Consider the following 14,781-nt stretch of genomic DNA (forward strand, 5'->3'; position numbering starts at 1 on the left):
ACAAATTCAACAGTTCATTCATTTGTTTCACTGGCTCTTATTCAACACAATGTATTTCTTTTACCATCAAGTTCAACATCGGAAAGATCTCGAATAAAAATCATGCAAACATCTGTTGAGATATGCTACAAATTAGCTTAGCATTATTGTGCATTATGTGGTATGAAAAGGCAGCTCTCACTGGCAGTCATCGATGAAAGAATTGTGGGGGGATGTGGAAAGACGAGGGAAAAAAAAGACAAAAAAAATGATTCGCGTGGATAGGGAGTTACGACTAATGGGCCTACTCATCGAAAATCTCCGCATTTCGTTATCGCGTTGTTTGTTGGTGAAGAGGGAAGTTTTAGGTGAGGACATCGATATATCCGGAGAGGAGGGGTGATTCATGGAATGAGTCTGCCCCCTGAATCATGGTTCGCGCGACACCCGATTACGTCACGATCCCTCAACCTCCGAGGTTTGTCAATCAAAAGCAGGTGGCCGGTGACTAACGGCGGGTCCTCTCGCGCCCTCATTAAATTTCATTTTCTAGAACGGGGTGAAGTGTCATCGTTGGTTGAATTCCCATCCCAGTTTTGGAAAATGAAATCGAGGTGGGCTTTTTAAGTAAAGCTGTCCCCGGATTATTTAGATTGTGGGGAATTGAGGTAAGTGTGGAAGGAAAGGGTTGGGTGTGTATGTTATGTACGGAAATTTCCTCAAAAAGTGCGAGTCATGAAGCGTAAAAAAGGCAAAAGGACCCATTTAAAACCACTAACTACCTGCTGTTATAATTATAAATTTTGTAGTAACGTGATATTGTCTAGGGCGCCCCAAATGTGAGGTCACTGTGACCTCCCAGAAATTTCCATATTCGGTAAACTTTGTCAGGCAATTCGGCAAAATTATCATGATTCGGAAAAGTTTGGAGTTCTATTCTCAAAATAATAGCCATTCGGCATAATTGAGTTTCTTCTGCAAAAGTATCATCTTTCTGTGAAACTTAATTCCATTCGGCAAAATGGGAATTTCCGCTTTCCCAAAAATTTTAAGCTCAGGGCGCCCCTGGATATTGTAAGGGAGTCATAGATCTGTGTGATCGCCAAATGGTAGTGGATTCTAGATGATATTTCAATAAGCATAAAATTGTTTTGTAGTCAACCGAGGTTCAAGTTTTTCCGTTTCATCTTGACTCCATTCACGGCTAAGACAACTGCTGCTATTTGTTAGAAAACTGCAATAGTAGGAACTTTTGGTTTGTTCTCGCTCTGAAAACAACATGCGAAACACAGTGGACCCCCGTTTTACGCGGGGGGGGGGATGAGGGGTAAGTTTCACGGAAATGCCGCGTAAATCGAAACCTCGTAAATTGAGACCTAATAATAGTGTTAAAATAGGAGTTTGGTTCGGTAGATAACAAAATACTTCCTTCTCGGGATGACTAATTGTGTAATAAATTTAATGTGTACTTATATCGACTTATATGCACAACATGCATAAAGAAAACATAAATTAATTTCGTATTCTGTTAGGAGCTGGCTATGATAGTCTATTAGCAGTCATTAAGAATTTTCCTTTGTAATTCTTTGCAGAGCATTAAACGCATCCATGATCACTTGCGTCATTTCCATGATAGAATCTTCCTTCACTAAGAAATAAGAAAGATCATTTTTATTGTCTAGGAATGGCTCAAAATTTTCAATATGAAAGTTTTTGATAGTGCGTCACCGACGTCGGTATCCTCGTTGGTTTTGGTCTACTGTGTCACTCCTAAAAGCTCTTCTTACAGTGAGTGAGTTCTGAACTGTGTGAGTTTAATAACTTTACTTCTGGAAAGAGCTCTGGAACCATTCGCATAAAATGTCTCCAGTAGTTCAAGCTCGATTATTAGCACGCCAAAATGCAGTTGATTATGCGTAATCTGCAATCTTTAGGAGTTTAGATTTTGAAATGGGAAATTTTATCTGTTCGCATTGCCGCATCCGCGTAAAACCGAAATTCATCCGCGTAAAATAAAATAAGTGTCAAATCTTAAACAGCGTATAATCGAAACCACGTAAAATAAACCCGCGTAAAACGAGGGTCCACTGTATATCAACACCTGATTTCTTAACAAGTAAAAACCAAGAACCAGAAAATTCTGGGAGCAAGTTTGTTTTTGGCCGTTGGCCAGATATCACGGATTTTGAGACATTTTCCCGAGCTTTCGGCAGTGTTAGCTCACCCATTTTGGAAGACCGCCACTGAAGACTAGTAGTAAGCTAACCCCAGTCGGAAAAAATAATTTTGATTAGCCAAGCTAGCTGTGCTGTTTGAGCAACAAAAACCGATCAAAAATAATTGGGGTGAAAATTCCTTGAGGTTTTCGACGAAACAGCGTATCTCTAGTAACCACCAGATTGTGCAACAGGTTGCGAATTGTAAAAGGGGAGTTAGGAAAAGGGTTGTGTACTCACGTTCGGCTAACAGTTCACAGAAGTGTTGTAGGTTTCCTTTGCTTCGATAAAGTGCCAAGATAAATAGACACATGAATGTAAGTGATAAAAAGAAAACACGTTATGTGAGTAGTTTCAAATTATTACTTTAGATTCTTAGGGGGAAAAAAAAAAAAAACCGAGAGTTCCACGAATTGTATTTAAAAAAAAAATTAATTAGTTTCGTTGAGGACAATAGTTAATTATGGTGTGCTGTTCCACAATTTCTGTGATTACTATGCAAGTGCCAATGTATTCATTTAAGAGCGAAATCAAAATCTTATAAAAGATGCAATGAGTCGAACAAATATTATTCTCAATATAATCTAGTTAAAGAAAGCATATTTTATTCAAAAGTTTGAAAAACAGTTTATGTTTGAACTAACACAGCTTCATGTACTTGTACAAAATCATTTATGAATGAAATTTATAATTTGACTTATGACACTAATTTTAGGATCACAACGCTAAAAATTTTGTTTTAAGATTTCAAACAACCTTGACACGCGTTCCAAACCTACATTATAATATTACAAGTTGACTCCATGCGGATTTGCTTGTACACAAATTTGCCGAGTTATGAAAAAGAAAAACCCTTTTGGTTCAAATGTATGCATGAACCAAAATGCAAGCTTCATTTTCAAAGAAATTTCAATAGTCGAAAAACAGTTACACATCGTTTATAATTATATTTAAAAAACCAGAAAACCAGATTTTAATACAAATTGGTCGAAACGCTTTCCCTTGTTTATGTTTATTTGCATGTGCAAAACAGCCAGATTTTATCGCGAAAAGCATTTCTTACGCAAAACATTCCACGTCATACACATTTTTACGATAGTATCCGATTCGATAGTGTTGCTCCAATTCATTTTTTTTTCTTTTCAGTTACATGTTATTCATTTCCATTCGAGCGTGAGTTGAAACAAATTGATAAAATACTTCTTTCAAGATTTTTTACTTTTGAATTCTACTAGTTTTTTTTCGTTCATAATCTAGATCAGTGAGACAACCCCCACCCCTCCCGTTGCCTACTGGAGCAGTGCGGTAATCGCAGGGAACGGGGGAATAGATTGCTGAATTGGAGTTTCGAAGATCTTGGTTTCGAACAATTGATATCACCATGATTTTAGTTTTGTTGGACTAATCTGCAGATCCAGCTATTGTTTTCTCAAATTTAATTCCATGCTGGAGTGAGATTATTGCTATGGCCAGCATTTCGTATTTCAATATAAAAAACAGGGTGTTCCGTTTTAACCTGCAAGAACTCTATTTTCGCAACCGTTAGCCCTAGATGCTCACTTCCAACTGCTAAAATGTTTCAAATCATATACAGAGTTAAGATATTGTAAGTTAGAAGCAAAAAATAGAAATGAGTCAAAAAAATACAAAATTTAACTTTTTATACGGGCTCTAAGGACCCCTAACTTATGCTTAAGGAAATAATCTGCATTTAAAAATAATTCCAACCCAAAAAGTTTGGTATTACCACGACTAATATTCACCGAGATATGAAACGCAGCGTTTTGTGACTTACACCACTTTACATTCAATGTCAATAAACCTTTCGGGGGAAAATATAGTGGCTAATAAGAGTTTAAAATTATATGCGTGCAAAGAGTGGTTTTTCAAATTGTTCAGTTCAATTGTCAAGTTTTTCAGGGTGTTTTTGCGTATCGTGGTATAACATTTGCATTTGTTTTGGAATAGCAATGAAAATATAAATACTGTTTTTTTACATGAAATACACCGCCAGCTTAGTCAATTCCAGCCGAGGACTGCCGTTTCGTGCTTATTAGCACTCATCACCCCTGCATAAGAGTGACTGAGCTGGAGGTGGAAAACCTCTTAAGGAAGCCAAGAGAGCAAAACAAACTGGTAGCTAATACAGAATTAGCACTGACCAGACGAGTGACCGAAGCAATGGTTCGGTTCAACTCGAATATTGAAGGCAAGGCAGGTATCTTCAGTAAGTTTCCGCCCTATAGCCAGGGCTAAGGCAGAAATACATAAAATACACCGCCAGCTCAGTCACTCCTATGCCGGGCTAATATGCACAAAACTGCAGTCCTCGGCTGGAATTGGCTGAGCTGGCGGTGTATTTCATGCATTTCTGCCTTTAGCCCTGGCTATAGGGCGGTAATTACTGAACTGTTTTTTTACTTCGACAACCCGTCATATCTCTGAAAAGGCCATAAGTTCCAATTTCATCTTATGTATAATCCTTTAAAATTTTGAGCTCGAATATCTCCTTGTGTTTTGGTCGCACAAATGTCAAGTTTTATTTGTTAGTAACATTTTTCAATGGAGATTATGTTCCTAAGCATAAGTTAGGGGACCTGGGGCCCTTATTAAAAGTAAAATTATGTATTTGACAACTTCTGCATCTGATTTTGAGCACTTTTGCAACTGGAAGTATGCATCTTATACTAACGGTTACTAAAATATAGGTCTTGCAGGTTAAAACGGAATTACAATTTTCTATCTTGATATACAAGTTCCTTTTTACTATAAAACAATCTGTTAAAATGTTACTTGGACTATTGTTTCTAAGTTATTCATGCTTCACGGGCAATGTATCAGACAATCCGGTTATTATATCTAGAGACTGCAGTTTCGTTATTATTAGAACTCATGAGTCTGGAACTCTGGATTAATGAATAACCGAGTTAGAGGCAGAGGAGGTTTCTCGAAATTTTTAGCAGAACCTCTAAGGATTCTTATGAATAATTTTTTGTTTTCCATTGACTGCGATGAAAATTGCTCTTGGCATTTCACCGTTTACGACAAATTGCCAACATCAATGATTACATCTTCCAGGCATACACACATCCCCGCCACATATGAAATCATCCTTCACGCTCACGTGACCGTGCGGGCTTACAAGAAATGGCGTTATCTATTTTTCTGCTTGTTTTAATCAGCTTCCAGGTAAGTTCGGCATCAGTGGGGGAGGAAATAGAGGGTGGAGATTATGACGTCACGTGCTGAGTCGGCACTTTGTTCGGAATCAGTTCACCGGTAATGGCTGACTAATAGACATGCTCTTTGATGCTTCCCCCCGCGTGTTATTTCTATAGATCATTTTGAGGAGGGGGGTTCTCTCGTCAATGGGGTTTCCCCTATCCTCGTTTTCCTCCCATGTGTATTTTTGGAGGTGTCTATGATGTGCTCATCTCTCTAGGGGGGGGGGGGGAGGCGTAGTAGGGAACATTTGGGAGATAATTTTAAAACTTTGTTGTTACCTTTAAAACGACTTACTTATTTTATTCACTAAAACTTTTTATTAAGTCTTGCCAACAAATATTTCGTGCTTGGTGTTTCTTTTTAAATTGGAACTGGTGCGGCATGAGAAATTTTAACCTTTCAGAACTTGAGCCGTGAACAAAATATTCACACCAAGAAGTAATGATCCTTTTTTTATTTGTTTAAAATTTTATTTCACCAATTATTTTTTATTTTTAATCCAAAACTATTAATTTTTTATGACCTTTGTTGTTAAAAATAAATAGTAAATGAATTGTTTTGAACCAAAAAACATTGAACACATTTTTTTGAGGGAAGTAGGTAGTGTGAAAAAAATTCTTACGGGTGAGTTCTCAGGTCACACGTTTTGACGCGAGTTCTGGAGGGTTTAAAACTAGTTCAAAAGCCTGTCATTTCGAATCCCGAAAATACAAATGACATTTATTCGAAAGCTAATGTTTTTTCGTCTTTTTTTGAATTATAATCTCTTACAGTATCAAGTTTTCATCAAGCTTATATATACTTAATGCTCAATGGTCATTTGAAAGAATTCTATCACACAATTTAAAATATTAACTATGCCATTTTGCGGGAAAAATTTTATTAATTACTTATACAGTACGATCGTGGCAGCGGTTATTTTCGGGAATGCTCTTCCAATCGAGATTCGAGCTGATGTACAAATATTACTCCTTTACTGTTGCGACTGTAATGATTACTCGCTATCATTGTGGATTGAATTCATCATTCGTCGCATCTCGCGTTTTCCCACTTCAAAACTACAATAAATAAAACTCAACTTGTTTTAATTCTTCACTCCCAATAAAGTAGCAATGATGCTATCTATCATTTGGCAACAGAACTTAATTCATCGTTTAAATTTGTTATTCTACTTATTTGTTTATCTTAAATTTATTTTCCTCACTGCATTTGATGAGAGCGATGCCGTCGCAACACGATTAGAGCCGCTATATAGATAGGCCGACGCATCAGCTTAAGTTTAGCCATTTTGGATCGAATTTTGCATTGTTGCACTGCTTGGGTTACCACAGCAAAGTTTCGGATTTCGCCAAATTTGCAGAAAATAATATTTTATTTTATAAACAATTCATGTGACGCTAATAATTGCTCACAGTGAACAATCACCAAACGCGATAAATCGCCAGAAAAGACAACCACTTAAACACGCGCTCCTATCCAAAATGCCTAATTTTAAGCTGATGCGCCGGCTCGTATTATAGGGGGCCTTAGTGAAACTGAAATCCAGTTAGTATTTCCTTTGTTACTAAATTTATAATTAAAACTTGTTATGCAGTTTCCATCAACGGTTGTATTGCACAAATCCCCAAAAATACAGCATTGAACGCAATGCAGAGCGGATCAAATCTGAGTCTTTCACTGTAATCAACATTACATTTAAGTTCAATCTTGAAAGCTACTAACCGTAGTCTCAAGTCTGAAAATTTATTATCGTAGATCAATGTCACGTAAAGTTAGTTTTTTATTTTCATTTCCGTACATTTATTTTTTGCTAATTTTAGTCACTTTAATATCCTTAATGTTTGTTTATTTTCTGCCACCTCGAAGAAATATATTTGGTGTTCAATCTTGGTTTTTGCCAAACGTAATTTCTGCCGATTTATGTTAATTTACAATATCAACATTATACCTGGCAACGCCGCACTGTGTGGATATACTGTATGCATAATAATATTTTGAATATAAAGGGAGCTAGTGTTAATGAAATGTAGCAAGTTTTATGCTGCTTAAAAAGAAAAAAATATCTTTAAATTAAGTTTCATTGTAATATTAATTTTTATTGTTGGTTTAAATTTAGAAATTCATGCATTCGTAGTATAATAACAATTGCGCATGAAAATAGTTATTGGAATTTTATATATAAAAAGTGTTTTCGGTTGTGTGCAAACAATGATTTTACTGTGGAATTTTACAAATGCAAATTAATGTTAGAAGGCAAAGTATTAAATGTAGCGACGTTCCTTTTCCCCCTATAATATAAATTAAAGTTGAACAAAATATAAAGATCCTTACGCGTAATGTTATGCTTTCGAAATAACAAAAACAATCGGCTTCCAGCCGTCAACTTAAGATCTTAACGCTGTTTGGCAAGTTTTCCTCTGAATTTGACAAGCTGACAAAATACTATTCCCGTCGCTTTTACTCAAATACACCAGTTATCAATCCAAATCAAATGCAGTGGTGCTAAACCTCGTGAATTCCAGCGAAAAAGATAATAAACACGGAAAGGGGGGGCTCCTAATTTAGTGGGTGACACAGGGCGCGAGAATGGGACGCGCGAGAGTCACCGGCGGGTGACACACGCTCTCTCGCCTGACGTCATCGCCGGGTGACATCATTTTTGCGGGCGTTCATTCACTTCAGTTTGTTGGAAAACGGAGTATTGTTTGATTTTTTGCGTCCCCAATCTCCCCTTGTCTCGCTTTCCGATCGCGTACGAACTTTCCCGTAACGTGGATTTCCGAGAAGCGTGGAACAGCGGCTGGTTAATCTGGGGAGAAATTTAGCGGAAAATGTTTATTTTCATCGGTATGCTTGTTACAAGAAATTTATAGGGGATTCCTGCGGATTGTCTTTTTTTTTTTCCTCACACTTAACCAAATAAAATTTTGCTTGTTTTAGGTACATCCAAAAGCTTACAATTTTGAATTGAAAAAAAAAAGAAAGTTTCCTAGAAACCCCGAAACACATGTATTCAGTAATCTGTTTATTTGTGCTAAGTAACGTTGGATATTTCCTGTTATATGATCATCCTATTTATGGAACTGAAATTCAGGAATGTTTTTTTCTTTGTATCGATTTTTATGCAAAAAAAGGAATCTTGCAAAAATCTTTACTTCTTGCTTTGGGTATCTTTCTAAATATTATTTGTTTCACAGCCCTTGAACTTTTGGGTCTCAACAATTGGTAATTGTATTATTTATCCTTTTTTCGCTATATCTATTGTGTTTATAACTAATAAATCTAGTAAATGATTCTTCATCCTTTCTTTTTTGTTTTCTGTTCTAACAAATGAATTTCATTGACTAAAATTTTCAATTTGTTGTTTTTATGTTCCTTGGTATTTTTTCCTTCTATCTTGCTTTCTGTGTGCAATCTTGGAGGAGCGCCACCAGAGACGTGTTTAGGGTCAAAGCCTCTTGAACAATCCGCATTAAACCTTTCTTGCCATAAAGAATTCTTATGCTCCCACCCCTACGCACAAGAAAAATTGTGATTGTGCCCTTGCACTTACTTTACTTCCCTTAATAAATCAACCGCGACATGTACACTTTGTATTCTTGTAATTTTTGAAGCGTAATCGTAAGTACATAAGAGGGGCATAGTCGAGGGCACTGGACAGCATTCTTCCACTTTTTCATTTTAAATTCGTCGTCCTTTTACTTTTTTAATTTTTATTTTAATGAGCCTTACGTATATTTGCAAGAAAGCTACAACGCTAATATAAATGTTTTTTTTTTTCTTTTGATTAAAGCTTTCATTTATTCAATCGCACATTCTATCTGCTGATTAACTTCAACAATATATAATCCTTTATTGATCAGCTAGCTTTCCAGAGTTTTGTTCTTTCTTGCTAATTTTCGAACCGTCCGTGATTTAAACTGGCAAAGCATTTAATGTCTTGAAATTCTCTGCTTCTCACCAATACATTTCTTTCTCTGAAAATTTCATCGACTCATCAAAATCAACTTAAAAAACCTTATTATCGATATTTCCCCTTCTGCAGGTGGTTGGCGCGAGTTCTCCAGAAACCAGAGTGATTCCTGTTCATCCCCACCGACTCCCGAAGAAGAAGAATGTCCACTCTCGCCAGATCCTGCCGCCACACTGGAAGCCTTGAGAGCGACTGCCATCTTGCCTTTCCTGTACGTGGGAAATGAAAAAGATGCGGAAGATGTCGTGCGGTTAAAGGAACTGGGCATCGGATTCGTTCTCAATGTCACCAGCCAGGTGCCCGGGTACTGCGACGAACAGGGATTCACTTTTCTACGTTTGCCCGCTGCAGACTCTTACCAACAGAACCTCAAGCAATACTTCAGCAAAGCTTTTGCATTCATTGGTAAGTTTTATGAATGTTATTTCGATTGTTTATTGATATGTTGTCAGAAATCTGGCATTATGGCAGGGAGAGACATTCTGTGCAATGCATGAGCGAAATATTCTATGCAATCTCTGAGCGAAATCCTTACATCATGCCTGAGCGGAGCATTCTATACAATCCTTGAGTGAGGTATTCGACATAATCCCTCAGCGAGGTTTTATTCTGCATAATCCCTCCGCTAGGCATTCTTTACAATGCATCGTTCAGTCCTTTTTTATGCTCATACATGTGAGATATTCTATACAATCTCTGAGCGAAGCAGTCTACATAATACCTGAGCTAAGCATTCTACACAATCTCTGAGTGAGGCATTCTGTGCATTCCCTCAGCGTGGCATTTTAAACATGTCTCATTCAATGCCTCGCCCAGATTTTTTAAAATGCTAATACAATGAATTAACGAGATATTCTTTGCATGCCAGAGCGAGACATTCTATGCAATACCCGATCAATTCATTTTATACAATGCCGGATTTTACATTGCCGGTTGCCGCTAGCTTTCATTTCAAGTTCGGCATTTCTTATTCAAAGCTATTCTTTGATGTATAGCAAAATAATTAATTTTAGAGTGTACCGCAATTTTCGAAAAGTAAAACGTCATTTTATTTTTGTAGAGATTTAAGAAAGGAATAACAAAAATGCAGATAGAAAAGTAGTAACATAGCAGACATTTGTTTTACCCTTACTTTTTTCGATGCTTTGGAATATTACAGGGAATTCAAACTGTTTATGTGTATGAAAGTAATTCCTAAAGGCTATATTGCTCCCGCACTTCTTTCGTCTGAAATCTAGCTTTGGGTTACGAAGAAACCCTTTTATAAGTGAATCAAGCAAATTACTTTATGTACCATCTTAGTGTTGGAATGAATTGAGTTGGTATAGAATGATTCTTACGTTTGTTTCCTTCTATTTTCCAGACGAGGCCCGCCAGCGGAACAGTGCCGTCTTGGTGCATTGCCAAGCAGGTATCTCTCGCTCCGCTACCATCGCCATCGGATATCTCATGTACCACACGAACATGTCCTCCATGGAGGCCTACCAGATGGTCAAGAGCAAACGTCCCATCATTTCGCCAAACCTCCATTTCATGGGGCAGCTTCTTGAACTGGAGCAAATCCTAGAAGACAACCAGGACTGCAGCATCAGTTGATGACGCCGTGTTGAATATCTCCTGGCAAAACTCTTGACGATCTCGTGTGCGAGAATAATCTTATTGGGTTCCTTATTGATGAGTATACTTATTGACGTCGAAGAAGAATAAAGGCTTGGAGAGGATCCTCCAGCAAATTGAATGGAAACTAGTGGGAGAAGATTTGTGTTCAACGTGAGACTGGAGTGATTTTCAAATGAAACAAATGTAAACTGGAGTAATTACGTTGTACACATTACTATTTATTGTCATTAAGAAAGCTTTGTTTCATTTAAATTAGCTATTTTCTCCTTTCTTTTAGATGGTCTTCCATCTAAATAATATACATGTTCTCATCACTACACTGCATATTTTAACGTATCATAAAGCTAATGCCTCCTTAAATAAAAAAATCTGATCCAGTTTTCAAAATTCTGTTGTAAATTAATCATTTCATACAATTGCTAGCACTAATAAACTCTTTTTTGCAACTCCAGTATCCCTTCTGTCATATAAAATGGTGGCGCCCAATATTACGAGCTTTAGTATGGAATCTTTTGCTCAAGCATATGTTCAACAAATTTATTAAAATTAATATATATATATGAATTTGCAGTTGACAGCTTGCTCGTGATGACAACTTGCTCGTTGTCAGCAATGCAGTACAACGAGCCATTTCCTCACCCAGATCGAAAGGTTAGAGACTTGAACTTTGCAAAAAATTACTTGCAAATAATATTTTGGTGTAAAATGTGGTATTACCACAGGGAAATGAGAAAAATTCTTGTGTAAGTAACTCCAATGTCTAATAACAATAAAACGAATGACGCAGAACATTTATTAAATAAATTATTTTACTTGTCTCGCCAACGGTGTGAACAACCAACACCACACTGCATCTAGTGTGATGTTAGAACAACCGTGTTCAGCGTACGATGTTCTCGTTAATATTTTTAAATGTTTGGATTGACATTGACGCATCTTCATTCTCGATAACGTTGCCCGATGTTTGTTCTCCAATACAAAATGTATCCCTCCACCATAAACATTTACCCCAGTGTTGATCATATGGCAGATGGCGCTCCAGATTAGTTACGTCACTTAGTCTCAATATATTTTCCAGAACGAAATATCTAGATTTTGAAAACTGCTTCAGTCGAACTTTGTATCTACTGCACGATTAATATTTTACTATGTGAATTTATAAAATTTGTTTGCATTTACCGATTTAAGAAATATATGCCTTGTAAAACACTATTTAATTGTATGAAAGTGTATAGTGTGGTGGTAAGTTATCAAAATATTGGAATTTTGGTATGTTGTAGCTTCTTAACCGGTACATTAGAATTCTACAATTACAAATGGAAATACTGTTCATTCAGGGATTGTATGAAATTGGCAAACGTCCAGTTAAGACGAAACTATCTGAATGAGGGGGAAAAGTAAAAATTTGATACGCGTGTTCCGCTCATTTGAACGAGACTCAGCTTAATGTAGAGGCTAACGTACATCTGCGAAAGCTGACATCCCTAAAAGCGAATAGATGCGTCCATTTCCACCTGTAAACCGGATGTTTGCTTTTCCATACAATCCTTGGTCAGACAGTAATTTATTGCATTATGGTCACATTAGATATGTATTTTTGTATCAGTAATTTCACCAGATGTGTTCAATAACCGTGCACATAAGTTTCACTGAATAATATTCTTGATCTCTCTATCAGATAATATCAGCAATACTCACAATTTTAAATGTGGTATGAAATAACTTTTACTATAAATATAAATAAATAAATAAATATAAATAAATAAAATAATAATGATAAATAAATAAATAAATATAAATAAATAAAATAATAATGATAAATAAATAAATAAATAGGAACAGTCTTAATTGTATATTCTAATGTCCTAACAAGACAAAAATGTACTGTAACATCTAAAGTTATTTAAAATATTATTATAATCATATCCCCCTCCCTCAAGTCATTGTTCAAAGTTTTGAAGCCTAATAATAAATCTGAAGTTTAAATGAATCTATTTTATCTGCTGCACGTTAAATTGTCTCTAAATTCCAAAACCCTTTCACTTTTTACTTATAAATGTGGGTTTTTTCAGTGTTTTATGTATGTATTAAAATCAATAACTTATATATTTTAAAAAGTTTTAAAGCTAAATAATTTATCTTTAAAACTTATATTTGCATTTAATTCAAAAATAAATTCCTAAGCTATATATTGCAAAATTTCAATGCTTTTGATAAGGATATACAAGTAGTTCTTGCAAAAAAAGAAGAAACAGTTTTTGAGTCGCATAATAAACAGCTTCGCTAAGCTGTACTCCAAAATTCATTTCTGCGTTTTCGTTCAAAACATCCGAGTAGTTCCCGAAATAGAGTTCAAGAAATATTATTCATTTCTATGTCTTCATGTGCTTATAATTTTCTGCCAAACAATGAAAAATATTTGTAATTTGTTCCATGTCTCAAGGTGCCTTGTATATAATCGTATGTTTTGAGTGACTATTTTCATACCCATCTCTACACGCAAATCAATCAATTGTACTTTTGTAAATCTGTACTCTTGCAGTATTTCTTTTGTAATCGCTCTGTAGATTGTAATAACGGTATGATGACTATAAACTTGATCCTATGCTTACCAAATCTAGTCAAAACCAAAGTGCCTCATGTATCGGATCAACTGCCTTCACACGTGTAGGGGACCATAGCATTTTAGAATCAAAGTGTACGGTGCCTACTTCACTGTATGTGTGCCGAATATCGTGGAATTAGCCTTTCTATTGATATAATAGCTGCTAAATATTTATTTTATAATAAAGTGCTTTTCCAGTGAATTGTGTTCTTTTTATTGGCTAAAAATAATGACCATTGTTCTTAAGTATATTAGGGGCCATTATTCCTTATTGTGATTTCAATACCGGTATTAGCTAGAAATAAGTAAATAGAATTAAAGAATTTTCAATTTAACTTATTAACCCCTTCAGTCGGAATAATGAAATATTGAACCAAAAATGTTAATATTTGGTACACATTGTACTATGGCAAAGGGTATCTTATAGACAAAATTTTGAGGTTCTAGGAGAAAAATTAAAAGAGTTATGGCACGTCCAATATTCCGAACTTTTAAAATCAATATTTCATATACAAAAACGATCAAATACCGAACAAACTTCATTATAAAATGTTATACAAACGATTATAAAACATAATATAAGCGTTTGAAACGATTAATTAAAGATTATTTAAAAAAAAAAAAAAAATCAGGAAAAAAACCTCGCTTTTCAGATGAAAATCCATGGTTGGAAAAATGAGCCACTCTCTATCTCTCAATCCTTATATGTCAGTGTTGTCCATCCCAAAACGAAAAATTATTTCACAGATTATAATAAGTAGAATGTAAAGAGTTAATTACAAAAAAAATCAGTTATTAAATGATTAACAGCTGTTTAAAGTTATATCCGGTATACCGGACACCAGGTCTGAAGGGGTTAAATATCTACCTTTCTTTTAAAAGTACATTTCTTTTTTTCAGAACCAAAATCAAACTATTGATGTAAAAATTTAGCTTCAAAAGCACGAATTAATAGAATATCATTAAATAAAAGTAGCCGAAAGATTGCAACATGATATTGTCATCACTAGTGTTTACAATATGGTGAGATGAAGCGCATTTTCGTGCGCTTATGTACACTATGTTTCCATTTCCCTGACCACTCCCATTCCCTTCGTGAAAGTTAATTTCGAATGCATTTGTCTTATGAGCAATGTATTCCAACCATCAATTGCAAGAATACT

General features: G+C 35.6%; 1 protein-coding gene across 1 annotated transcript in view; it reads left to right on the forward strand.

The window, feature by feature from the left end:
* LOC129229589 (dual specificity protein phosphatase 10-like) overlaps positions 1-13,820 on the forward strand; it is a 28,009-nt gene extending 14,189 nt beyond the window's left edge. Inside the window, exons 3-4 of the mRNA XM_054863928.1 lie at positions 9,466-9,798; positions 10,757-13,820. Of these exons, the coding sequence (XP_054719903.1) occupies positions 9,466-9,798; positions 10,757-10,989 (566 nt within the window). The 3' untranslated portion in view covers positions 10,990-13,820. The remainder of the gene's footprint in view (positions 1-9,465; positions 9,799-10,756) is intronic.
* The last annotated feature ends 961 nt before the right edge of the window (positions 13,821-14,781 follow it).

Source organism: Uloborus diversus, chromosome 1, assembly GCF_026930045.1.
Source record: "Uloborus diversus isolate 005 chromosome 1, Udiv.v.3.1, whole genome shotgun sequence".
NCBI classification, from domain to species: domain Eukaryota; kingdom Metazoa; phylum Arthropoda; class Arachnida; order Araneae; family Uloboridae; genus Uloborus; species Uloborus diversus.